Source organism: Athene noctua, chromosome 3 (genome assembly GCF_965140245.1).
Source record: "Athene noctua chromosome 3, bAthNoc1.hap1.1, whole genome shotgun sequence".
In the NCBI taxonomy this organism is placed as follows: Eukaryota; Metazoa; Chordata; class Aves; order Strigiformes; family Strigidae; genus Athene; species Athene noctua.
This window is the reverse complement of record NC_134039.1, coordinates 5,900,010-5,927,970: the sequence shown is the minus strand read 5'-3', so window position 1 is coordinate 5,927,970 and position 27,961 is coordinate 5,900,010. Positions and strand designations below refer to the sequence as shown.

Here is a 27,961-nt window from a genome sequence, read left to right as displayed (position 1 = left end):
TCAGAGGTTCATTTCGGTGTCTCTTCATTTTTCCATCCTTTTCACTTCCCCCACGTGCCTCTTTCTCTTTCCATCTGGCTGCAAATTCACTGCCTCTAGCTACTAAGAATTTAAGAGATTAATTTAAAATGCTTTCTTTCACACCATAATCCCCTTTCAATGGGAACTCTAATAGGTTTATTAACCACATTTGGAGAGGAAGGTCTGGCATGGCTGTTACTTTAAGCACCATTAATGCTTTAACTGAAAACTGCTTACTTGTGGGAGAGGCAGATTAAAACTTTCAATCAGTACAAATAGTGATTAAAGCAAGGGAGAAAGAGGTGCCCACAAACCATTCACACACTCCTTAGTTTAAGGGCAAAATATTTCCTTATCCCACTATATTTTCTTGCTCAATTCAGTAAAAGCTCAGTACCATAACTCAATTCTGTTCATCTCTGGGTTATTATCAGAAACCTTTATCCTCAGAGAAGACAGTTTACAACTTCCAAGGATCTCCTAAACAATGCCTTCAACGTCTTTAGGGAAGAATATTTTAAAAGGAAGCTTTTTATCTTCTCCTATGCCCAATGTATCACTATACAGTCTAGTCACACTTGGTCACGTCACTTCTAAATATAGTAGTCTCTGTTTTTCCAAACTCAGGCAAAAAACAGAGGAAGACAAAGCTGAGATGGGAGGTTGACCAGAATTTGTAAGTTTATGGAGGCTTTTTGCCCAACCATGAAGTCATAAACTTTTGACCTTGAAAACTGGCAGGTTTATTTGTTTTAGAAAAGCAAAAATTATTTCATGGTAATTTGTTTTTAATATGAGCCAGAACTGTAACATGCAGATACTTCAATTAAGCCTCCCTTTACTCTAAAACTAGAAACTGCTCTCAAAACAATATCATCTTAAAACAATGCTGCTTGGAAACATTTTAATGACAAAAATAGACTAGATTCTCCTGCTTGCTTCTAAGGATTCTTGTGGAAAAAGAGTGTAGGAAGTAACCACTGGGTTAGAATTTGCCTAAGTCTTCATATCAGTTGATTTTCCCCAATCTCTCCTTTGGTTGCTGTTATTCCTAAGGAAGCATGCTCTAGATATTATTACACTGAGCTTTAAACTCTCTAGAAAGACAGCTAAAAGTTCAGACAAGGTCGTGTGGACAGCCTTGAGATACAGACCTCGCTCTTGCAAGGACATACTCTCCCAGGAACCAAACACCTGCTGCTGTGGTTGCTGGGTGCCTGATGACCTCCTCTCTTTTCTAGCCTTTCTTGAGGTGTCCAAAGGAATCACGGTTTTTCTGAAAATCTGTCACCTACAGAAGCTTTCAAACAAAACTTGGCTCTACAGTATTACCCTGCACTACTATTCACCCTCACCCGTGTAGGGGATTCTTTAGCAGCAGAAAAAAATCTGGTTGGGCAACCAGTATGTCCGAATGTTCGTTCCTCCAGCAACCAAAAGCCTGCATGGTTCTATGCTGTCAAGATGCACAGAAAAGACACACTTTATAAAGGTCATGTTTTACAAGTTCCTGTTAAGCATCAGTGGCACACAGCAATCCGCAGGCTTTGCAAAACCCGGTACAGCTTTGTCTGTTGACCCAAACAAGACACGTTTCACTGGGAACATTTTTGCAAACCTCTGGTCCAGATACTAGTTCAGAGCACGGTACTTCTGAAAAGTGAGCAATTGAAACACTATAATCCACTGTAGTTCTGTAATGTTTGAACACAGAGACCGTCTTAATTGTCGCAGTGCTCAAGGCAAAGAGCTGAACTTCGTCCTTTGGAAAGCTTTTTTCCTGCAGTGGAGGGATATGGGAGGTGGAAGTGATTTTTGGTCAATTCTTCAGTGCTCATTGGTAGGAAATGGAGGGGGAAAGGAAGAATCCAATCATCTGAATTTTCCATCTGACAGTTTAACAGGGGAAAGGATAGTTGATATTTGCTTCTGCACTATCAACTTGTCTAAGCTATGACTTCTTTTTTTCCTGTGTGCTCAGTCCTTCAGATGGCTAAATTAGGTCTGAAGCTTTACTAGTCATGGGACAGGAACTCTTCTTTGCACTTCACATAGCTTAAAATAGACTTAGACCTCCCACGTTCCGGAAGGGCATTCCTCATATGAGCTTGCATTGAACAGCATTCTTATCTGACATAGATTTGCTGGCATCAAGCAGAAATACCAAAATGTCATTATACTTCTGGGAGCAAAATGGATAATTATAATCCTGCTAATCTGTTCATTTTATCAGGAACCACTGAGCATGAGATCATTCATGCCTCATTTTACTAAACAACCTGAAATTCTTTTCTCAAAAAAAAAAAAAAAAGGAACGAAAGAGAAGCGTACGTACGTTTCCATTAAACAACTCTATTTCCCCATTTTCATACAGAATGATAACCCTTTTGGTGCACTTTTCTCCAGTGAAGCCACAGCCTTCATTTGAAATTAGTATTCGGAATGTTCCAGAGTTATCCTTGCAGAAATCCTATCAGATGAAAATAAATGAATGAGTCATTAATGTGGAACGTTTAAAAAACACACACAGATCTACAGAGAAAAAGGAAGTCTCAAATAATACCCTCTGTAATCTGTGGCCAGTATGTTGACATGCCAACTGTTCCCATGTTAATCTATTTTGTGCCCAGCCTTTGATATTCATGTGGTCCACACCCTTAAAGAATGACACACGCTCTGCCCGCGACACACACGTGTGAGTATTTTGCAGGGTATTTTGGGGCAGGGAGAATCCATTCTATTACAGTATCTGTGATATTTTAAAGATGTACAATTGGCACAGTACACCTCTTAATATACAGATATTAATTGATTTAACAGTGAAAACAAGACTCTGCAGCTTTAACGGTAAAATAAAAACATAAACCTAGAAGGTTATGTTAGAAAGGAGGCTTAGAAGGAAACTTGCTGCGCAGTCTTGAGCAAAAAGTTTGATGCTCACGTTTTCCCAACTGCATATGAATAATAATTACAATAATGTCAACCTATTTCTTTGGGAGCAATTATGTAGTTTAATGTATTGACTTTCTTTTAAGATAAATATTTCTGAGACGCATGGAGAGTTAGTAGTGCATTTTTATGATGACTCATGACTCTCAGGCCTTTTAATTTTTTGGGTTTGTTTTATTTCCAATAAAAGACCCTGTCTATAGCTGTCCATTTTTGTCATCCAAGGAAAACAAATTTTAATTTTAAACAGTTCTGTAGTACTTTATTCTATCACCACCCCTAAAACCTTTACCCAGAGCTCTCGCTAGTATCAGAGCAACCATTCTTCTAAAGTAATCCAGCTGGCAGGTAATCCAGGTGGGAGCGTATTTCAAAGACCTAGCCAGAGACAGGTTGATCACACTTTTCTGCCCAAGGAGAACTGCAAGGAGAAATGTGCCTCATGAAAAGGGTCTGTGGGGAAAATAGTAGCCCACCCAGGAAACTTGTCCTTTCATAACTGCAGAATACTTTTGTTATTAATTAGTGGTGGATCCATTTAATGTTAGATCAAATTTTCAGACAAATCCTTCTTTTGCGTGCACATTTTTAAATACACGGTGATTTGCACCTGTAGATGAGCATTAATCTTATTCAACTCTGCAATTCTGGCTGCTCACAGAAATCACAAGCTGATGTTAGCGTGCTATGTTTTTATCCACCTCTCCCCTTTGCTGCAAAAAAAATGGATATTGTCAGTGTAGTCCAAACAGGTTGGTACACCGAACAGGATGGTGAATTTTGCCAAAGTGAATGAGCAGAGTCTGTGCCCTGGATGCGTTAAAGGAAGGTTCATCCATCACTCCTTGTGTCACTCGGTCAGGCAGTAAGCCATCACTACAGGACAAAGAGGCTAGTGGGGAACGAGGAAAGAGGGATTTATGGGTATCTACAATTCCTTGTTAGGGATGAGATTCAGAAAGCTCCTCTCTGTACCACTCTGCTATCACAGGAATTATGACTGCCAGCTAGACACAGGAAAACCCAACTCATTTCTATAGAACACTTTGCAAGCTTCAAAGTTCTTGAGGCATCTTTGAAATCATTAATAAACCTTGTTGTCCTCTACCATACACCTGGCTTAGTAGTTAAGTTTACTGTGATTTATCCAAACATTGGACTTCTCTCCTGGTGTAAAACACCTTATATATCATCAGACACCTTCCTTGGCATTTGACATGGTCTTACCTGAACTAATACATATTGACAGTTTCCTGGAAACTTGTATTTCAATCCATCAAATGTCAAATAATGAGCTGTGCCAATAACAGTGCAGGTGCCATCACACATATTTTTGGTGCATTCCCACTTTCGACCATGGCACACACTGTAACACAGAAAAGGAGTCAGTGACAGTTAGCATTATTTCTAACGTATATAATAAGCAAGAGAATGCAAGGTGCTTTAGGCAAAGCAAAAGAGCAAAATTTCTGCCTCCAGGAACTCATGATTTGAAGACTCCCCAAAAGATACACAAGAGGTGATAAGCTACTATTTTGGCTTTTTCCCGAGCCTGTATCAGGGAGTAACCACATCAGCTGTGAGGAACCTCTGTGGGTGTCTGTGCTGCTGTCCATCCTCAGGTATGTCCCCAACAGATCCTCAGTGTTTGGCCTTAAGAAGATACTCTTAGAGGTCTCCATGCCTGGGCTGCTGGAATCCTTCTCTAGGTAGACTTCCATAACTATGTTACACTACTGTGCACCAGTTGACACCCTCGCATTAACATAAAGCAGCATATGTTAGCAATGGGTGCATAAAGCCAAACAGTGCACTAACAAGTGAAGTGAAGAAGGACTGTGTTTCCCTTTTTTTTCCAAGCTGAACGTAGGACTATGTGCTTTTTGAACTTCCCTATTACAAAAAGAGGCCTGGACAGAGCCTGCTGGAATATTTCATACTACTATTAGTATTTTATTTTGGATATGCCGCTGTGCTCTGAGTAGCCATTTAGAAACACATATTGATTACCCTCCAAGGACCATTATAGGATAAAGATAAAGTATAATATCAGCAACCCTGTTTTTATTTGCAGTACTATCCATTTTTCCCCTCATTAAAAGCCAAAATAGTAGTAAATTTAATATCCAACTGGTGCCAAAGGACATGCGCTTGCTCTAGCAATCAACTTCTGCAAACAAGTAACCAGGACCGTAATTCAGTCTGCCCAGTGGGTTTCATTCAGATGATACACTTCTGTATAATACCACTCTTCTCCCAAGAGGTCTCTCTGTTTTTAAATTAAATTCATTCTTCACGATAGTTTATCTGCCCTAGCAATGGACAACATTACCTCACAGTCTGACAAGAACACACATATGGATAGAAGTATTTCTTTCTCTGTACATAGGTACACATCTACATACACACTCTGAGCAATTTCCTAGCGTGTGATACTGTCCCCTGAGGTCTCCCATGGTGATCAAACCAGAACACCTGCCCTACAGGAGAATTCAAGTTTGGTGACATACAAATAGGCATAAACTAAATCTCAGTTTACGTGACAGGAGATATGACAAGACTCCTGATCATGAAAGGAGAAAGTGGTTCCCTGCCTGCACAGCTTGCAAATGGTGTTGAGATCACCTCCTAGACTTACTCTCAAGCACAGAATATGAAAAAAAAAAAAAAAAACCACAAACCAAACCACAACAGGGGGACATCCTAACATGAAAAGCAAAACAAGATGCTGCCTTGGTTTTTTTCAGGGGGAGGGGAAATCTGAAGAGCAATCAGACATAAGGTTAAGGTCTTGATATCATTATACCCACATTGTTGTAGCAGCTGTATTGCACTGTCATTATTATACAAAACCAGGGACGCCACTTATGAAAGGGACAGCATTCTCTTTTTTCACTCCTTTTGCACTCTTTTTGCCTTTTGTTCTTTGTTGTTTTGGCTTTGGGTTTGTTTTAAAAAACAAAACAGAATGAAATGAAGAAAAAAAAAAAAATATGGTAACCATCTTCCAAGGGGATATTCAAAATGAAAAGAAAGCCAATTCTCTTGGTGTAACTCAACAGGTTTCAGTATAATTATCCCAGTGTAACAGACAGCAGGAAAAATAGTAGGGCTCCTAGTCTTCATGATGACACCAAACCACCCACATTCAACACCAATCATTATTAAATTTCTGAGTTTCCAAGAACATTTGTATCCTTTCATTGGTGTGATACATAATAATCTAAATCTCACATGGTACTCCGATAAATAAGGCTCAAGGAGGTAAATATGCTCATGTTAAAATGAGGGATAGAGAGAAATTGAGAAATAAAGAGGAGACTTCAGAGCATCCACCCTGTCCTCTTGCCCTTTTCCAGAGGTATCCTGGAGAACCACACGCCTTGCTACAGAAGCTGCATCTTTCCTTTGGCATCCACATTTTGATCAGTGAAATAAATCGATTTGCTAACTAGCAAGAGACTAAGTAAACAAAATAAAAACCAAAGTCAGTGAAGTGTAATCTACTCACTCCTTTGTTTGCTATTAATATTGGGGAGATAGAATAGCATCTGACCCCATATCTAATGATCTAATCTAATAATAATAATAATTAATAATCTAACAATATTTTGCTTGAGGTTGGAAAAACTTTTATCTACTAAATGCTTTATGAATGCATATGGACACCATCACTACCCCAGGAATTTTCTAATCAAGCTCGATAAGGACAGGGAAAGGGGAATTCTATCCCTGCTTTACAAATTTAAAAACTCAGGGGTAAAAAAAACCTGAAGTACTTTCCCAAGATCAAATTGCTAAACATAGAAAACCTGGCTACTGAAATAAGTTCTCTAATAATGCCTTAACCCAAGCATAAGCGTTGTTTAATCTTGATAACACCTCACAGTATAATAAATATTGTGCAATACATTTTTCTTCAAAGAATGAAATTTCAGTAACGTGGAACCTATTGCACCCTCTGCTATTAAATCTCTGCTAATAGGTAGAGCAAGATCAAGATTTTGTATATACGTGCACAGACAGATTATAAAGCGTGTGGTGTAGCAAAACTCAGATTAGCAAATTTCTGCTGTGTTCTGCTTCATAAATGTTATTCCAAATTTTTCACTGAGCTCTACAATGAATTCCCAATACATAACATAACAAAAGTTTTGCCACTGGCTTAGACTTGGAGACATTCCGTTGTTCATGAATTAGGGTCTCCCATATGTCAAGTCGAATGTAAACGCCAAATCTGACACCTCTGGCTCATATATTGCGTTTGCAGGTGTTCACATCTGGCTAAGAACAAGTGAGAATGAGAACTCCTGCAACAGCAGTACAAAAAGCAAAAACAAAAGAAAAGGAAGATCTGACCTCCAAAATGCAGACTCTCAATTCTTATTAATTCTCAAAGCAATAGTAATTTCCTATATCACTTTCTAACTGACATTTGACTTGATATTTGCGGAGAATTATCGTGAAACTTTTTAAATTCACATAGTTCAAAAAAGCCCCAGCGATATTTTTGGAGACCTTATTTCCAATTTTACTTTCACATTAAATAAAAATATCTAAAATGAGAGGAAGAACTTTTTATCAATGAGAAAAGGCATGATTTGTAACATTTTCTTGACCCTGATATTGAAGAAAATTCTATGTATGAGAGGAAATGTCACTTACAATGGCACTGCCAGAAACCAAAGGGCAGTTACAAGAACGAAGCAACATGGTTATGATTATTTTAAGATTGATGATTATAAGAATGACTACAAATAAAAATGATTAAAAATTGTAAGAACGACTGCAAATAAAAATGATTGAAAGTAAAAAAAAAAAAAACATAGTGAAGAATCTTGCAAGTTTCACAAGAATGCCTAATTTTGCACCTTACTGTTCTTGTTTCAATAAAATTTTCATTGTGTCTGTTTTTCAGCTGAGTCACTTTTACCCAGATGTGATGTAACCAGGTTATAGTATATGCATCTATATAAAAACATCAATTTTTCCTCCATCTTCCTCCCTTCAAAACTGCTTTTCCTCAAGTTCGATTACAGTATATGATTCACAACGTAATATGTAGCTACAAAGGAAAAAAAATGAAACAAAACGCTGGAAGGTCAACATTGCCATATAAAACCATAAAACTTCAAGTCAAACTTACACTAGTTAGGAGCAGTCCCACTAGTTTAAAAATACAACATTTGAAATCATTGTTGCTGAGAGATCAATGCACAAAACAAAAGCCAAACTCTTTAATGGTGCTGATTCTCCGATCCAACCCCACCCAGTCATACCGATAACAGAAACACCGCTCCAGGGGGTGCCACAGAGCTGGGCAGGGACATGCCAGGTAAAACAGGAGAAATTCTGAAGTCTAAATTCAAAGAGAACACAGTTTCCACGCTGCTGGTGGCTGGGTGTCCTACACCTTGGACTCTTGGGGCTCTGCAGAAAAGAGCCACCAGTCCCTCCTCAAGCACACACGGAGAGCAAAGCACCTCCAACTCATCAAGCATGCTGTGCAGACAGAAGCCAAGAGTTATCCAGCAGGTAAACACCCTATTCCTTACCCAAAGCTGTGCTGAGGGCTTCCCTCCATGCAAATCTCACAGCCCAGCACTTGCTTTTGAACCTACAAATTCTTTTTCAAAAACCAAACAGGATGAATAGGGATGTGGGTGAAAGACACGGAGCATTTACTCTTTTCTTCTAAGTAGGTATCACCAACTCCCTCTTCTCTTTTCCCCTCTCTCTTTTTTTTTTTTTTTAATCAATGGACTAAGCACTCATTTGAGATGTAAGAGGTCAACTCTGTTTCTGCCTGATTCTTAAACACATTTCCTGAAGAGCTCCTGTTATATTATAGTTGGCATATCACACCCCTTGCTGATGCACACTTCTGGCTGAAAAAGACTGATTTGAAGGGCCCCGGACAGCAAAAAAAAAAAAAAAATGGAAGGATAACAGCAGAGCTTAGCAACAAAACACAGGCTCCATTCCTCCCACCCCAAATGAGCTCCTGTATTGTTATCTTGTGTTGCAAAAGCAAGCAGCTAGCTCTCCAGCTGAGAGAACCTGCACAAATACATAAACTACTTTTTTGCAAGGTACCAGGTACAGTTTGAAAGAGTCACAGAATCATTCAGGTTGGAAAAGCCCCTTGGGATCATCGAGTCCTACCATCAGCCCGACTCTACAAAGTTCTCCCCTACACCACATCCCCCAACATCTCATCTAAATGACCCTTAAACACATCCAGTGACTCCACCCCCTCCCTGGGCAGCCTGTTCCACTCTCTGACCACTCTTTCTGGGAAAAGTTTTTCCCTAATGTCCAGCCTGACCCTCCCCTGTTGCAGTTTAAAGCCATTCCCTCTTGTTCTGTTACTAATTACCTGTGAGAAGAGCCCAGCACCAGCCTCTCTGCAATGTCCTTTCAGGTAGTTGAGCTGGTCTTTACGCAACATGTGAAGGCAATATACCAGTCTGTGCAACATGAGCATTACTACACTTATTTATATAAAATAGATCTGTTAAGAAAACGTTTTGTTTCAAAAGAAACATGTTAGATGTCCTAGAGAAAAACAGAAAGTTCTAGTGGCTCACCAGGTGTTGCAGTCATTAGTCACTCTGTCTCCCTTGGCATATTCTCTCCCATTGTGAAAACACGGGCATCTCTCAGGAGCAACACACTTGTTTTCATGTCGCACCTAAGCAAAACACACAGTTTGTCAGCATGAGGGCCTGTTGGTATGTGCCAGTACACAGAGGAGTAGGCACAAGAACATGTGCATAAAGAATAAAGAAAAGGATAGATGGAAAGGTTCAAGACTATCTGAGGTAAGAAAGGCACAGCATCGATAATATTTTTTCCATTAACATATATAGATCTATAGGTACATAAATCACAGTCTTGCTTCAGCAGCTGAACACCAGATCGAACTGCTAGGAGAACAGATTAGATTAGAGAAGAACGTTGTGATGAAAATGTCCAATCTGGAGAAAATAATATAGGCTACTTGTATATGACAACCGGGTGAGAGCTTCCCACACAACAAACTGAAGGATGGCCTAACAGAAAAGCAGCCAAACGCAGGGCTCAGCTGGGCTAAAATCTGAAATATGAACACTGAGGAAGAGACAAGGAGCCGCAGTGCCAGAAAAAAACCCATGTGCAAATGCAAGTTCTATTGTCACAGACAACAGCACCCCAACAAAGCCCACCCCCACTGTTGACTTGTCTCTGAAAATTGCAGTAGTCACTCATTTTCTTCCAAATCTTTATTTATTTCCTAGAAGGCAGGATAAATATCAGTCCACTAAAGTCATTATTTCACTCTCACAGGCTCTGTTGCTGGGAAATAGGTCATTATGTTCGGTCTACATTTTTTTTTTTCCAGTTTTACCCTACTGATTTTAGTTTCGCTTTGTATAACAACAAACAATTTACAAAAATAAAGCAAACAAAGAACCAACTAATGCCTTTAGACTGATCAGATTTTTCCATTCCTTTTCTCTGTTTGGTTTGTTGTTTTTTTTTTTCTCTGCGATTATTCCCTTTCCATTTTGAAGACAGACAGTTTTAGAAAATCAAGCAAAACCAAGGCTGGCTATGCTGTTTTTCACTTGGTCGTGGTTCGGCAAAGCCAGGGGTAGGTTTGGGTCTTGCTTCATGGAATGCCGAAATGGAGAGTGCTTCCCTTCCCTCTCATTCAAAACTCACAAAATATCACCTTCCCACTTTCAACTCTTTCTGTAAAATCATTAAAATAGTTTCTTTCTTACCATTAAATACAGGCCAATGAGATCAATGTAGTCTGAACGCCAGGTTAATAAAGTAGAACAGCTCTGCCTTTTCCTATGGGGATCTAGAACTGCCACAGGGAACTACTAATAAAACGGATTTCACAGCCCTGAGACCTTTCATTCATACGCAGCTCCACATGCTCTGTGGCTTATAGAGAGTTATATCATGCCAAATAAACTCACACCAATAGAAGCAAGATGGAAACAAAGAAATGCTTTTCTAGTTGATAGACCTGGGGCTCTTCCTCAGACTTAATCTCCACAAAGGACGGGGAGAAAACAGGCCAAAGAAGACCATATGTTTATGGTCTTTAGGGTGTTTAATTCCTTCCTTCCTTCCTTCCTGGTGGCATTCAGGAAAAAAGCAATACATGACTTCACACTCATGGCTACATTTCTGATTTTTTCACACTGTTCAGCAACACAGTTCACAAAAGACTTGAGGGCTAGTCTCTGGATATAAAATTTGGGATTAGACGTGTGGTTAGCAAAAGGAGGATTAAGACCTCTTCCACTTGCTCCCTCGCACATTGACATGAAGCTAGCTACAGCCTATCCCCAACTCTAAAAGCTTAATAGACCAGTATTAGTGTTTCCACCACAAACGTATGGCCACCATGAAGCTACAGTGCAACAACTGTTAATTCACTGGCAAAGAGGGAAGACTGCCTTGTATGAACCCTGCAGAGTGGGTGAGTAAGATTTAGAAAGCCAGACATAAATACCCAAAGTGGACTTTGACCAGAAGACTAATTACTTTTGCTGCAAAACTCAATGGATTATGATTTCGTTAATACTTTCACACAATCTACTGGTCGTATTGACACCACCTCCAAAAGGTGTCATATCTGGCAGACCGATGCCGTGCTGTGTTAAAAGTCTGCCGAGCACAGTACCATGTGGTACTAAAAGACCAGTGGCGTTATTCACCAATAGCTGGACTTTCCACAGAAGTGCCTCAACCCATCAATAGATAGCACTTAATACAGGAGATCTAACAGTCCTGAGTGCCTGAGGTGATGGGAGGCATGAGTGTTGCGAAGGCAACCACAAGGAAAGACACGGGTTTGTAGTGAGAACAGATGCTGCTCGCACCATCTCACACCCTTATGGTGATGCTCCTGAGAGTGCATCCATGGGATTATAAATGGTTAACTAGCTGATGATCCCCCCTCTACTTGGGGATCTGACAGAAATGTCCATCGTTTCCTTGCTCTGTCTTATTAATTTCTAAGCCTTCACAAATCTTGCAAAAGGCAGGACAATATTACAGATTTCAGAAACTTTAAAATTGTTCTCCCCTAAATTCTGCCCTGATGAGGCTGAATTTTAATCTCTCCCGATCAACGTAATTTTGATGAGTATTTTACTGCCAAGGGAAGCTCAGATTTTCACTCTGTTCTTCTTGATACACCTGAGGACTTCAGCAGAAAGTCAGTCAAAGGCACAAAGGAGTACGGGATTAAGTAAAGGAAGTGGGTCAAATTAGAACCCCATAGCTGATAGGTTTTAACAGCCTGTCACCATTTCTGTGCAAAGACAAGTCAAAAACATGCTAGGACACAGCACTCGACACGTGCTGGTTTACACTCAGATTTTCTTTCTTATGTCAGCTGTATGCTCCTTCTGTTTGTTTTATGAAGCATTATCCTTGGGCAGATCCACACACCAGAAAGCTGGTACCCACCTCCTCATGAAGACTCTGCCATGCTGTTATACAGGATAAACCTACACTGAAGAATATACAACAGAGCTAGCAGGAAAATCAAAATAGCACTCTATTAAGTTTCTGTTGAAAACAGATTGGAAGAAAAAAAATATTTCAAACTATACTGATTAAAATGTTTAGGGTTTTTTTTTTTTCCTTTTTCTACTAACATATCATAGTTTTAGAAACAGTTTTATTTCATCAGCCAGAATACAATCAAATGTTTCATTTCAATTTTAAACCTTAATTTACTTCAGTTGTTGCAAATTGAAATAAATTAATTTTCTAGTTTTGAAGTGTCTGGATGTTCTTTCTGATAGTTCTGCTCCTCTTTTTTTTTTTTTTCCCAGAAAGGTGGTTAACACTCCATTTGTACATTCATTAATATTTTCTAATGGGAAAAACCTGGAGTGCAATAAACTAATCTGAGAAAGCATATTTTTCCCCACACTTCTGCACATATGTTATGATTTATCTTTTCTGCTCTGCATAAGGGTGACAAGTATGGAGAATTTCCCACCCTCCAGATGATCAAACACAGAAAAAGAAGAATTACTTTTCATGACATATTGAACATTTTTATTCTCAAGAAATCAAAACAATATCAAATACTAAGTCAAGGTGAACTGGAAAACATTTTTCAGTTGAAAGAAATTAGTTTTCATTTGCATTTTCTGATCAGCATTTGCCGATCTGATTTGCATTTTCTGATTGATTGGCAAATTCTCAACCCAGCAAATTTTCCCATCCAAATCTAGGCAACTGCAGCTTCATGTTCATGAACCATCCTTGATTGTTTTTTAATTATTTTTCAGATATGTAATTCAAAATTGGCAGACAATTTGTGCATACAGATTTTAGACTACGATTTCCTCTGTTTAAGACTGATAACTCAGCTAACTGATCTGTAAACATCTCTTCATATATGTAGGGATAACACTGCACTTAATTACATATAAATTTCTCTATACACTTGCAAATTGTACTTGAGAGGTTTTTTTTCATAAACTACATCCCATTGACTGTGTTTCCTGATTGTATGAACCATTTCAGAGCCAAGCAACAAGATTAATTTTTTTGTTAATAAGTTATCCATGACCATTCATAATTTTTATACGCTCCTGCACCGCAAAAGAAAAAAATCTTCAGTAAAATGGCAGAATTTCTTCCAGAATGATATGTGCAAAAATTTATTCCCAGAAACGTTCATTAATCTGTTACTTCCCACAGACATTCCTACAAACAGTAGCTCACCTCCTTGTAAATTTAGCAGGATTACAGAACACCAACAAGGAAGACCGACGAGCAAAATAAATATTAATACCATTTTCCCATCCCTTTATTGCTCAGCTCTGTTGATACAAGTCTGGAAAACACAGACTTCATGACTTTGCAGTGTTTTCCCTCAGCGTGCTCAAAGTCTTTAAGGTAGAGAGAGGCAGGATGGAAAGGAGAACCTGGTCATCACCACAAATCCTTTCATTTTCGGCAGCTGATACTGGGGGCGCACATTGCAAAACCAGAAATAGGGAAAAAGCCTCCACCAAGCCATCCTGGTTAAGTACCTACTGGTGATGAGGAGGAAACTGCTCTTTGATGTCAAGCTGGCAGGTCCTGGGGAGCCACACACCAGGAGGCCAATGCGTGGCAAAGGGCACCCATATAATGAAAACACCGAGCTTGGTCCTGCCTTTGCATGGCCATCCTTCCACAAAATCCTCTATTTACTGGCCTCACCCATCGTGGCTTTGAGAAACTCTAATCTCTCAATTGTTATTCCCTGCCAAACAGGAAGCCAATGAGAATGATAAAATATATAGACTGACTTTACTGGAAGATTGAACCATACTGTCATCTAGTGGACAAAAAACTTACTTAACTAGTTCTAAAAAAAAAAAATAAATATATATATATATATATATATATATACACACGGGGGGGGGGGGGGGGGGGGGGCGATTCTTCTGTCCAAAACCCGACAAACCATCTTGTTGAATTCAGGGGCATGATTCCCATCACTGCAGAATCAAGTGGAATTTCCAGTTCCAAAATGCCAAAGGTTGCTTCTCCTGGCAAGAATTTTATGAACCAATGGTTTGAATGATAGGGTGCAACCTACTGAAAAGGAATACAAAACCCTGAACTAAATCTGAAGGTTAATTACTAGGAAGGAGATTTAGGGGAGGGTTTGGGTTTGGTTTTGTTAGGAGGGGGTAGGGGGGGATGTGTGTGCCCCCCCTCCCCCTTTTTTTTTTTTTCCTGTTGAGTAGTTTTCATGATTTGTTTTCCATTAGTAGCTCCAACATCTACTAATATGATATTCTAGGCCCGAAACAAATCTCAAGCCCCTTTCTGATTGTTACATACAAAGACCTATTCACATTGGAGCACTTGGAACTTTACACATACGCAAACTTTTTAAAGTTTTCTTACCACATTACTATTTAGGAAAATTCTTCTCTAAAAGGAAAGACACGTGAAAGTAAAAACTGAAAAGTGAAAAGAAGCAATGCTTGTTTTTAAAATTGTGGTGAAAATTTGCTCAATGTTGACATGGATGCCTTCAAATTCTGTTCTGTGTTTTTCACTTTGTACCTATAAAACACCTCACAAATTTGAGTTTTTGCCTACGACTGGCATTTTATTCTGGAGTAGCATCTGCTTACATAATGTGCGTTTAGCAGCAAAATATGGTAGCAATGTTCAGAAGACAATATTAATTCTAGAAATTACTGTATTATGAGAATTCAAAGGGGTTATTGTTTCTAGTAAGACAGTGGAAGGAATCTGGGGGGAGAAAACACCTTTATTCATACAGAATTAAAAACAGCATGCCTTTATAAAAATACATGGTTCCAAATAAAGTTAACTGCTTTTAAAATGGAATTTAAACTAGCGATTGCAGTAAATTCATTAGAGCTAAAGCCTAAACATAAACATGCATCTCAGCCCTAAAAGTAATAACCCACACCTTCATTTGCTAACAGTCAACATCCAGTGCCTATCAGACCGAGCCTGAACCTTGAACAGCTATAAAAGTTTAAAAAAAAAAAAAAAAAAAAAAAAAAAAATTAATCTTTTGCATTTCTAGAGTTCCTGGGTTGGAGCATTTGAAAAGATCTTGCTTTACCATATACCTGAGTCAGAAAGCTGTACCAACACATCTCTAAGCACCACGGGTATTAAATAAAGTCTCACAGCTGTATTTTAGCCCTCAAACAAAATAAAGACACAACTTCAGCTTTTTTTTCTACATGCACTAGGTATGTTCATCTGTACTTCATGCACTAAACATCACAAACTTCTTAATCCCAGCAGTTTTCCCGGACAGAGATCTCAAAAGTGTCATTTATTTAAACTTCATAAAGAGTGTAGCTTGTGCTCCACAACTATCTTATCCACATGATGCCTGAGACTATACCCCAAGCTAAGATCCTGTGCAGAACTCTTCACCTGCCCAGTGTTGCACAGCACTGAACACATGCTTTTTTCTCCAGCTCAGAGAACAGCAGCAAACTGCTGTCTATTCTACTTTATCTGCTTTTTATCAGGGCCCTAAAGTGATATTGAGTTCAGTCACTGGCTTAGCAAATAACTATTTGCTCTATTTAAAAATGACTAGATTAATAATTAAATTTGAGGGTTGCAGGGGAACATAACCCTGGACTTCAGAAAGCATTTTACCGGTGAGAAAAGCGTGCTCAGCACACCGCCTGCGACTCCAGTACACCCTCTGGCATCATCTTAGTAAGTTTTGTGTCCCACGTTCCTTCTCACAGGGAACTCTCAGTTTAGTAGAACACAGAGGAGGGCAGCAGCAGAGATGGAGACTTGACAAGGAGGCAACTAGTATCAGGAGGAGGGTTTGGCTGGAAGCGGGGCGGGTATCTAGGGTATGGGAGTCTATGTACTTCTGTCTCTCCGGCTGGGGAAGTTCAACAAGACTGAGGAGGAGTTTGGGAGGAGAGTTGAAGAAAGGCATAAATTGGTCTTAAAAGCACGTTTTGGCTTTTTGATTCTCAATAATATTTACAAGCCGAACTTCATCTTCCATGAAGATACACTAATGTGTAATGTAATGTAAAACACATGTATTTTAAACCAGCCATAATTTAGCAGAGTCAATACTTCACAACTGCATGTTTCCAAGTCACAAGAAGACTGCTGGTAGGAAAAAATGAAGGCAAGAAAACAAAGAGGAGCCTGCTTACCATCCCTTTTGGACAGAGGCATCCAGATATGCAGCCATGGCTGACGCACTCCAAGTCATAATTCTGGCAAGTCTTGGCACACTCCAACCCTTCAGCTCTTGGGTTGTTTGCGGGACAGACAAGTTTTTCCATGGGGGATCTGCATGTCAAGCTCCTTTTTACTTCAAAGAAATAAAGTTACGAAAATTGCAATCAGAACTCAAGTCTTGTTAGCACAGTATTTTTCTAAAGGACGGGTCAACATTTTTATTAGAAAACTAATTTAGGATATAGAATAGAGCAATGCCACCACACCACTATGCATGACATCGTAAAGGTAACAGTTCCCACTTCTCATGAAGTGACCTCAGTTAGGCTGTCCTAAAAGCATCTATTCTAATACAGATGCAAAAGGAGCTGCATGAGGGTTCAATTCTAGATTGCCCTAGAGCTACGAGCACACTTCAGTGTGAAAAATATTTCAACCTGTAGGCAGTCTACACTAGCCATGTCAGCACAAAATTGATGTTCTGAGAAGCAACAGCACCATATATTATTGTGGTTAGACTCACTTCCAACACAGAGTATAACTACATGAGTGACTGTTTAACAACAACGCCCTTAGCTTAAACACGAAGTTTTCAAACTCTTTGAGAACTTAGGTTCTGATAGATCAGGATTTCCCAAGAAACTCGAGGTTATTATTTCAAGCAATGCTAGAAATAAGCCTCTCTTTAATTTTGTAAGTCTTCACACATTAGTATCAGGAAAATTACGTCTTAATAACATTACAGCAAGAGTTTGGTGAGATATACACCTAGAAGGCTTCACCTGAAGGACAGTGGGGGCCAACCAGTGACACTGTTACTGGTGACCTACCAAGACACCCCTCTCCCATCACAATCCTCTAAGCTCCATCCATATATCAGTGGGCAACCTCAAAAATTCCCAGACCACTGATGCTCTATTTTCTAATGCCTAGCTCTACATGGCAGCTGCTAGTCTCCAGGAGGTTTTATGGTAAGATGTCTAGTGGCTGGCAGCAATCTACCCTTCAAGCCACAAAAAGCTTCATCGGCACCAGAAAGGAGAGCTTGCAACCTGCTGGTCACAAGCAGGAGGTATAAAGCTGGCTAGTTACTCATGTCATACGATCTTCAATTAGCAATTGGAAGTCTCAAATGACCGCCAAGGAACCCCTTCACCTCTTCAACTAAAGAGAGACTGCAGTGACTATACTATAGTCTATAGTTATAAACTATAATTTTGAGAGGTGGTTCACCATGAGCCCTGCACTCTCCCATGCAAACATTTTGTTTCTATCCTGTAATAAAATAAATTAAAAAAAAAAAAAAAATTGAAAAAGATACATCACCAGCCACTACAACTTCTGGTACGTCTTTCCTATTCTAGATTACCAAGAAACTGAAGAGGAAAAAAAGAAAAAAAAAAAAAAAATCGAAAATACACAAATTTTTTAAGGCATACTAACTTCTGGCAGATGGCCTCTCATCAGCGAAAGCATCTGGCAGGAAGGCACCAGGAACTCTGTTTGTACTGCAGTGCATGAAACCATTTTCACAATAGCTAAGAAAAAAAAAAGAAAAACAAATAGAGCTTATATTTAACCAAGTGACATTTAGCTTTCACTCACACTGTCGTTTTCAGACAGGACCACGGGGAACTTGTCAGTGCACCAAAATCACACCTCTCATCGGGGCTGATCTTTGCTTATCAAGCTTAAAGGCAAACTTTCCTTAAGATAGTTGCAGTGAAATACTAGCACGATAACCCAGCCGCATGCTAGCCCTGTCCCACTGAATCCAGTGCATCTACACAGGCATAAAACTGGGCAAGATCAGTCAGGTCTGCTGCAGAGAGATATAAGGGGCCAATTAGTGCCTGCAATTTATTACTTCTGTGTTAGAAAAGGAGAAGACACTGTTCCCAAACCTGGGCTTGCCAGGAGCCGCCCAGCAATTACATTCCTACTCTCAGTGCATCGCTACTCAATTCAACAATTAGAAGTGCTTTTTAATATTTGTATCTTTAACAGAGGTAAGTAGGTTTTAACATTTAAGAAACATATCTCAGCACATTAAAGTGATATTTTTAAAGCCTTCAAAGTACCTATTGTCAGTAATTAAAGTCCATTTCAAACTGGCAGGAACTCTTCATGGAATAAGGCTAAGTATTGTTTGCTACGGTGGCATTTGAAATGATATGGATAGAGATGCAACAGTAAAACTCACCATTTGGTTTGTGGAAGGAAAAATCTTGCCCTCTTTTAAACTAATTTCAGTGGAGGCATAGGAACTGAGGAACTGAAGCTGTTAACCACTCGTACTATCCGTAAATTTGAGTCACAGAATGTAGGGATGAGTTATGAACATTGCACTTACCACATGGTGTAATGATCAGAAAAGACATCCTCTGGCTGGAAGATCTCACCATCGTAGTAACAAGAGCAGTGGGACTTTGGCACGCACTGCTCGTGTTCATCCAGGTAGTGCCCGGGTGGACAGTAGCATCCTTCTACGCAGAGTTCATCGCAGTCCTCATCTGGGTAGGACAGAGATCTGCAGGTCTGGTTGCACGGCGTCCCACACTGCTGGTACACTTGGTCTTTAGGACAGGTCATTGCTGTTGAATGATGTGCACATCAGGGAGACTGGCATTTCATTCAAAGCCAACTAAAGGAAAAGCTGCCTAAACCAGACTGGGAAACTGGGGATTAAAATGTATTTACTTAATTCACACTGTCTCTCCTTAACTCTGTGGCACCAGTGAAGCCTAGGGCACTGCTTACATATACAAAAGCAAAACCTTATTATGTGCAGCTCCCAATAAATGTCAGGACTGGATTGAAGCCCCTGCAATGGAAATCCATCCACAGCATTTCATCCAGAATGAAACACACAGGCTCTGTCCAACCTCCGTTATTACTTGGATCTACAAGTTAAGAGCATTACAGGTGTCATGCACACATTCACACTTCTCTTTCTTTGCAACTTGGTTAGGCACAATTTGGTCAAATAAGTAGAAATGTATGTTTCTGCCATGATAAGCAGGGGCTGCAGTAGTTTAAAGCCTCGCATCCCAGCAGCTCTCAGTGATTTCTGTGGAAACAAGTCCAAATAATGAAGTAGTGATGGTGAAGTCAAACCTTGGGTACCAATAATTTTTCACAGAAACACAGAATCATTGAGGTTGGAAAAGCCCTTGAAGCTCCTCCAGTCCAACCATGAACCTCACCCTGACAGTTCCCAACTCCCCCAGATCCCTCAGCGCTGGCTCAGCCCGACTCTTCAACCCCTCCAGGGATGGGGACTCCCCCCCTGCCCTGGGCAGCCCATTCCAACGCCCAACAACCCCTTCTGCAAAGAAATCCTTCCTAATAACCAGTCTAAACCTTCCCTGGCACAGCTTGAGGCCATTCCCTCTTGTCCTGTCACTTGTTACTTGGTTAAAGAGGCTCATCCCCAGCTCTCTGCAGCCTCCATTCAGGTAGCTGTAGAGGGCGATGAGGTCTCCCCTCAGCCTCCTCTTTTCCAGACTAAATAACCCCAGTTCCATCATTTTTTTATTATTAGTTCATTTTTATAGAGACCTAATTATGGTCTTTGGAGATATTTTGGCTTCTTTGTTTATAAAACTTCTACTTAGTTCTACAGCGCTGATTCTGAGGCAATCTCCTCTGCATACATTAGCATCGGCACTAGATGGCAGCTATGACAACATATTGCAGAAGACTGGAAAACTAGTGTTATCGAAGGCTTTTAAGAGGCCTCCTGGCCACTAGGATTTACAGAACCTCTCGTTTGTAGCAGCCTTCCAAATCAAATGGCCAGAGTCGTAATGCGATAAGTCAGGATGTTCAGCAGAGTGGGAGAAGCAGCTGCAAATAAAAGTTGGCACATTTGTACTGTGCTAAAACCAAGATCAAGGGCTTACAGACAAAGCTCTTCCTCTTGTCATCCCTGCAGAATGATCTGATAATCCCTACCCTCTCTTCTGTGAGCGCGCACCCCTGGGAACTGTAGCAGCAATGGTAGGAAAAGAAAAACTATAGCAAGGCTACAACCTCACCCAGCTGCTAGCAGGGCTGAACTAACGCTAAGGCTAACAAAGCAAGGCCTACATACTAATGCTTACCTTCACAAAATTCTTATGAGATGAAGAATTACTTCTACTCACTGAAGAGAGGCACGGTTGCCCCAACATCTCCCCAACTTCTGTTGAGGCCCCTGAAGTACCATACTCAGGAGCGTAAGCCCCTAACTTGAGGATCCACACCAGAGGCATCTAAGGTGACTCGAAGCCTTCTTCAGAGCAAAGTTCTCCCAAGTCTGGGGCTTGTGCCAGAACTATTTAACGTACATTTCAAAACACAGCCTAAGAAATTTATGGGTGCTCATCAACACAGCAGGCAGAGTAAATATCTCCGAAATAAGTAGATGATAGATTCACTCACGGTTATAGGAGTCTTTGGCAGCTATTCACAGAACAGTGCTACTAATTTACATAAACACAACCTTTGCAGTAAATCTTGCAGTAAAATACTGAACAGGGACAGCCCAGGGCTGAGGACCATTTTAAGAGTAACTTTCACCACTAAAGGCATATGCAAACAGGACAACCACGAAGCCTCATCCAAAACCTATGATTTGCTACACAGGAACCTCTGGAAACAGGGAACTGGTTTGGCAGATTTCAGGCAGCTACACCAGTTGACTAGTTTCAAGATTCAGTAAGGACAGGATAACTGAGCCCAGCATCCTGCCCTACTTTCTAGTCAGTGGTAACACTCCCTGTCCACAGGGACAACTTTGCAGTGGATCCATTTCTTAGCTAAACCTTTGAAATTCATCTTACCTGCCCATGAACTTCCTAAGATTTTAGAAACATCCCCCATTTTTCCATTTCTCCTACCCAATGCTGTATTCACACTCCAAATTCCAATGCACTGCTCCATCACCTCCCAGAAACATCTGTTTTTCACAGCAAAAAGGCAAGACAACTGACCTAGGAAGGAACTGTTTGTACACTTTCTAATACACTGCCACAAAAAAAAAAAAAAAAAACACCACACCCACATCCTATCATTACCAGGAAAATGAGAGATGAGAGGAAAAAGCAAGGCTCATCTACTGTCTATGGATGCCCATTATAAAACTGAAGCAGTTGTGCTCTGAAGCTCATCCTGTCCCAGGGATAAGATGGGAAGTAGTGGGAAAACACTGGAAAAATGTGTATCCATCACACATTTCATCCAGCTTCTTGTGGGTGAGTTTTCAACCCGGAGTGAAAGAAACATAAACCCTGCTTGGTTTCTCAGCTAGTACAAGGTGAAAACACAATCTCACCTAGGTCAGGAGCTCTGGGTGAAGATGCACCCTGTGAGAATTAAATTTAACACAGCTACTCCACCAGCACCAGCTGGCATGCTGAGCCTCACCATGCTATGTAGCCATCCTCAGATGCTTCTCAGAGCCTGCCCTTAATTCCCTACTGACCACTCCAGCCCTCCTGGATTTACCCCATACAAATCTACTCACAGAAGCCATGCAAAGACAATAAACTACCCCAGCACCTTCACATTAAGGAAAACAGCAGGCTCATCAACAGGTCCTAAAACCTGAAGAAAGATCTAGGGAGCTGTTTATTGATTGCCCTTTGCTGCGAAACTATAGATACATACATACATACACACAGAGACAATCATAGAATCATTTAGGTTGGAAAAGGCCCTTAAGATCACCAAGTCCAACTGTTAACCTAACACTACCCAGTCCACAACTCAACCATGTCCCTAAGCACCACATCTACAATCTTTCAAATACCTCCAGGGATAGGGACTCAACCACTTCCCTGGGCAGCCTGTCCCAGTGCTTGAAAACCATTTTGATAAAGAAATTTTTCCTGATCTCCAATCTAAACCTTCCCTGGTGCAACTTCAGGCTGTTTCCTCTTGTCCTATCACATGTTACTTGGCAGAACAGACCGATACACACATCACTACAACCTCAGGTAGTTGTAGAGAGTGATAAGGTCTCCCCTCAGCCTCCTTTCTCCAGACTAAACAACCCCAGTTCCCTCAGCCACTCTTCATCAGTCTTGTTCTCTAGACCCTTCACCACCTTCATAGTCCTTCTTTGGACGTGCTCCAGCACCTCAATGTCTTTTTTGTAGAGAGATGCTCAAAGCTGAACACAGTATTTGAGGTGCGGCCTCACCAGTGCTGACTACAGAGGGACAATCGCTTCCCTAGTCCTTCTGGCCACACTATTTCTGGTACAGCCAGGATGCCATTGGCCTTCTTGGCCACCTGGGCACACTGTCAGCTCACATTCAGCCGGCTGTCAACCAACACCCCCAGGTCCTTCCCCACCAGGCAGCTTTCCAGTCACTCTTCCCCAAGCTTGCAGCATTGTTTGGGGTTGTTGTGACCCAAGTGCAGGACCTGGCACTGAGCCTTCTTGAACCTCATACAGTTGCCCTTGGCACATCACTCCAGCCTGTCCAGATCCCTCTGTGGAGCCTTTCTACCCTAGAGCAGATCAACACTCCCACCCAGCTGGGTGTCATCTGCAAATTTACTGAGGGTGCAATTGATTCCCTCATCCAAATCACTAATAAAGATATGAAATAGAACTGGGCCCAATAGTGAGCCCTGGGGAACGCCACTTGTGACTGGCCACCAACAAGATCTAACTCCACCCATCACCACTGTTTGGGCCCAGATACCCAAGCAGTTTTTTACATGCATGTGCAGGATAGACAGCCCTTCACGGTAAAGTCTATCTGCTCCTTCCATGCAGCACAAAGGGATTGGCTCTGTTGTTTATTCATGGTGGGCTGCAAGGGTACAAGTTAGCTCCTAAACAATCAAACTGCAACTGAAGTAATTTCAAAGACGTGGGAGATGAATGCCCTTGTTAGCTTGATACGCAGCAGAAACGCTGTGCTACGTTAATGACTTACCTCCCTGCCACTTATCCACTTCAAATCAAGCAAACCGGTTCTGTCAAGTCATTTCCCAAGAAACCGAATCTCTGTTGACCAAGGCAGGAGTGGAGCACGTGTTCAGTGCACTGGGCCATCAACACAAATTACACAACCTGCACATTCACGTCTCAAGCCCATTAAAAGAGGGATTGTTCTCCTTCATGTGTCAGGAGATGTCTAGGGCATCAGGATTATTTAATGGGGGCTGATGGATCTGCAATCAGGGAAATCGTCACTTTATGAGAGCATAAAGCGCTCTGTAATGCACAGAAAGGAGGAAGCAGCTCTGCACTATTAAAGATTAATTGTGAAAATTGACTTTTTCAATTACAGAAAGAACGATGGTGCATTATCGCTGCTCTTTCTTTCAGCCTCCAGACCTGCACATTTTTAAAAGGATTTTTATTACATTACTGTTCTACTATCTGAACATTTACATAAATTAGGTAAAATATTATGAAACCATACAGCAGTTTAACATAAATTGGTTTTGTTCTCATTCGCAGTAAATACTCTCCAGCCTGGAGAAGCTGTAGTCACTGACCTTACAAGTACAGACCCTACTAGGTGGAAGGCCAACAATCTCTCTTTCTCTCTCTCTTTTTCAGCTTCCACACAGTCAGTTTATAAATGTTTTTCCTACCCCCTGTTTGGGAAGAAGTAGCAGAACAGATCTGGAAGGCTGCCAAGCATACATGCTTTTCCCAAAAATTTTCAATTGTCTTCTTTCCTTATTAGCAAAGTTGCTCAGGAAAATGGAAAAACATCCATTTCACAAATATTTATGGAGATGTTCCATCAAAATTCCATTGCAATGGATTTTTTTTCCTACCACATTGACGTAACAGAGAAAGAAAAGAAATAAAAGATGTTGGCCGTTTCTGCTCCAGCCTCTTAGAGGTTTGGCTATTAATCTTGTACTGCACTGATCTATGTAAAAACATCCTATTCTTTCTGTCACCCCACCTCTGTAAACCAAAACCTGCAGTCTGAATTTTCATTCTATCTTCTTGCAGCATCTTCATCTTTTACACTGTAAGCTTTTGAACAAGGGTTGCCATTTATTACAGGTGGCATCCTGCAAAATATCCTCAAGGGAATTAAAAAGTCAGCTCTTGCTGACTCTCACAGGAGTTAAATGTCTACACAAAATGTCACAGACAAAGCTCTTTTTTGCCTAGCACAGTGGTGCCACCCACAGCATGTTGATCAAGGTTCAGGATCTCATCTTGAACCAGCTGACACATCATAACAGAATTTACAAGGAGAAGGAAAGGAGCTCGTATGTGGTTAGAAAAATGATATACACCATGGAGCTAGTGGGTGAGCATGAAGTGAGATCTGACACAGATCTCAGACCTCTGCATGGATAGGGTGATAATCCAACTGCTAAGAGAGATAGATGCCAGAGAGATGGTGCGATCTCCATCCCTGGAGGTATCCAAAACTTGTCCAGATAAGACCCCAGGCAATCTACTGTAAATTAGTCCTGCTACGAGCAGGGGTGGTACCAGAGATTGCCAGAGGTCCCTTCTGATATGAATTTGTCTATACTTGTATGATTGTTCTGTGATACCACTTGACTGAGTACCTGCCTTTGTGCTTCCTCCATACCCTCAATTTCAGCTAAAGTCAGGACTCACTGATGAGATCAGGAGCTGGGAGGCTTGGGCCTTGAAAGAAGGAGGTACGAAAAAGAGTAATTCACACACTGCTACAAATCGCCTGGAGATTCCTACCCTGAGATATCCAGAAAATTTCCACGCGAGTAGCTGAAATTTAAATACAGCTGAAAATGGAAATCCAGCCAAAAGCTCTGCTGAGGTATGTCAGACAACTGCTTCTCTCCCCCAGTGTTAAGCAGTCTCTGTGAACAGGTTTTGCACCCTTCTAGAATGGAGAAAAAATATACTCATTCATCATTTGTCATAAGAAATATTTGGCACCTTGTAGAAATCACCTCATTCTAGATTTCTCATCTGACATTGCCAAGAAATTCCTTCGAGACAAGGAAACTAAATGGGTTTTAGGAGCTTTTCACTTACAGCAGAAGTCAGGTTGTCTCCACTGGACCAAGACGTTCTTCCTAGCACAGGCTGCTGCGTAATTAGCAATAGCAGAGCACAGACAATCCTTGTCGTTGGAGCAGGAGCAAACGTCAAAGCGACAGTTCTTCACATAGGGAGTGGGACTGACTTCATGGTGACAGGGTTCAAATGCAGGAGTCATCAGGACTGAGCAGGAGTCCTCAGCATATTTGGCTAAAAAGAGAAAAATTATATGCTTGCAGCGAATCAATCAGTAGCTTTCAAGAAAAGCTACAAGAGCCACAGTAAGCAGTTTCTTCTGGGAAAAAAAAAAAAAAAAAAAAAAAAAAAAAAAAAAAAAACCAACAAAAACAAACCACCACAAAACACCACACAGGAGAATAAAATAAGATCAAAATAAGATCAAGTCAGCACAGATAGCATCATAGCTCATAGGTCATGAGCTCCACTAAAAGAATAATGTTTCACTAGTAAAACAAATCAAGGAAAAGCAATGCTTTTATATTCTGTTACCGCTGTTTCTGGTGCTGTGCTTCCTTTTGCAGGGCTTCTGCTGGTTTTTTTATACCTGCAAAATTAAACCTTCTGGGCTGCCCTACACTCACAGTTCACCAGTGCCTGCTCTGATCTACATCTATAAAATTTTCTGTGTGCTTTCTTCTCCCAGAAAACAGAGGTTGCTGTAATACCTGGGACAAGAAAATTGCTCTGAGAATTTCTCCCTGTGTCCAAACAGGAGAGCCAAGCAGTATAGAGGGAAAGAGGAAAGCTGTCTGTTGGGATGCAGTATAAGAAGGGAGACAAAGGATCAAGAAAAGTGTTTAAGATGTAAAGACAGAGGGGTGAAGACGACAAGTGTTCTGCACACCCAGAGGATAAACACAGTAGAGTTATCACTTGTAAGAGTAGTTTCAGTGGCACAAGTCTGTGCTGTGGCTGTGATGGTCTGACTGTGGCCCAGACTGAACAGCAGCATGATCCCACATAACTGGTTTTTGTGTTCAATTTTCACAAAACTTTACATTTTCCTTAGGAAGCCTGTATCAATCAGTATCTGTCTCTGAGCTTTTTGGTTTGGGTGTGGGGTTTTTTTTTTTAGAACAGAGATTACAGCCACCCCGCTGGTAATATAAGCAATACTACCTTCTCTCTCTTTTTCTTGTATTTACTTTTATTTTTTATTGTTATGTAAAATGTAAGATCACAGTTTACTATATGTGTTAATTTTGGATGGAGTTCAGTACCTAAACGAGGATTGAGATTGCAGGGGTCACTGTCTTGTTTTAACAAATCTTGACAGTCTGCGTTGAGCTTCCAGGAGTTTCCAAAATCTTCCAGAAGAGTTTCCACCATGCCAGAAGGTGTAAGAAAATCATCCCCTTGGTTACCATTGTAATTTCCACATAGCCCACACATCCTTTCAGAATAGACTGGAGACACCTAAGGGATTAAGACAGCATTACCCTGGTCATCCTCCAGAATCAGTCACCACTGTATAGCAAGATTTTTTTAAAGAATGAACCATACGCAATTCAACAATCAAGGAAATGCTCAAATACACATTCAAATACTATAGACACCATTTCATTGTACTACGTTTTTAAACTTTTAACAAAATGCTACTATTAGTACCAGCAGGACAATTTTTGCACAGTACAGTGATAATTTCAGATGGTAACTGAAGGTGACTAGGATAAAAATGGCTTAATTTGTGCCTTGATTAACACTCCAGTTTAGTCTCCCCGTTTTTCCTCTTCATTCACCTAAACAAACAGGATGATGGGTGTGTGTGGGTGTGTGTGTGTGTGTTGCATTTTTTAACATAGCGAGATGAATATATCAGCAGTGGTAATCTGGGAAGAGCTACTGCAACCTGAAACCATTTCACATTTTAAAAGAAAATTTGAAGATGAAGACAATTTAAACAGATCGCTTTGTCACAAAACAGAGGCAACATTGGAGGAGTTGTTTCCCTTCGACATTAAGGACCATTAATAAAATAAGGAAGAGATTACTACTCTTAAAGCTACATTACCACCCATTAGAGCTCGAGAAACGTATGATGCACTAAAAGCAGAATTGCAAATAATCCACATAGCAGATGTATTTTTCACCCTGCCTTATTCTTGCTGCAAAATCAAGGGACAGCTGAAATGGGACCCTAAACTCTACAGGTAAACAAGGGGAAATGTCCTAAGCAACATCTGCCACACAAAGGCGCAGATATCTTTTATTCTAGTAGGAACT

The 27,961-nt window shown here is 40.6% G+C and overlaps 1 protein-coding gene across 1 annotated transcript in view; it reads right to left on the bottom strand.

Moving 5' to 3' along the window:
• Positions 1–27,961, bottom strand: part of VWF (von Willebrand factor) — a 146,453-nt gene that overhangs the window by 81,528 nt on the left and 36,964 nt on the right. Inside the window, exons 14-21 of the mRNA XM_074901829.1 lie at positions 26,959–27,154; positions 25,712–25,927; positions 19,061–19,301; positions 18,151–18,245; positions 16,680–16,840; positions 9,561–9,664; positions 4,198–4,336; positions 2,357–2,491 (exon numbers count right to left, since the gene is read on the bottom strand). Of these exons, the coding sequence (XP_074757930.1) occupies positions 2,357–2,491; positions 4,198–4,336; positions 9,561–9,664; positions 16,680–16,840; positions 18,151–18,245; positions 19,061–19,301; positions 25,712–25,927; positions 26,959–27,154 (1,287 nt within the window). The remainder of the gene's footprint in view (positions 1–2,356; positions 2,492–4,197; positions 4,337–9,560; positions 9,665–16,679; positions 16,841–18,150; positions 18,246–19,060; positions 19,302–25,711; positions 25,928–26,958; positions 27,155–27,961) is intronic.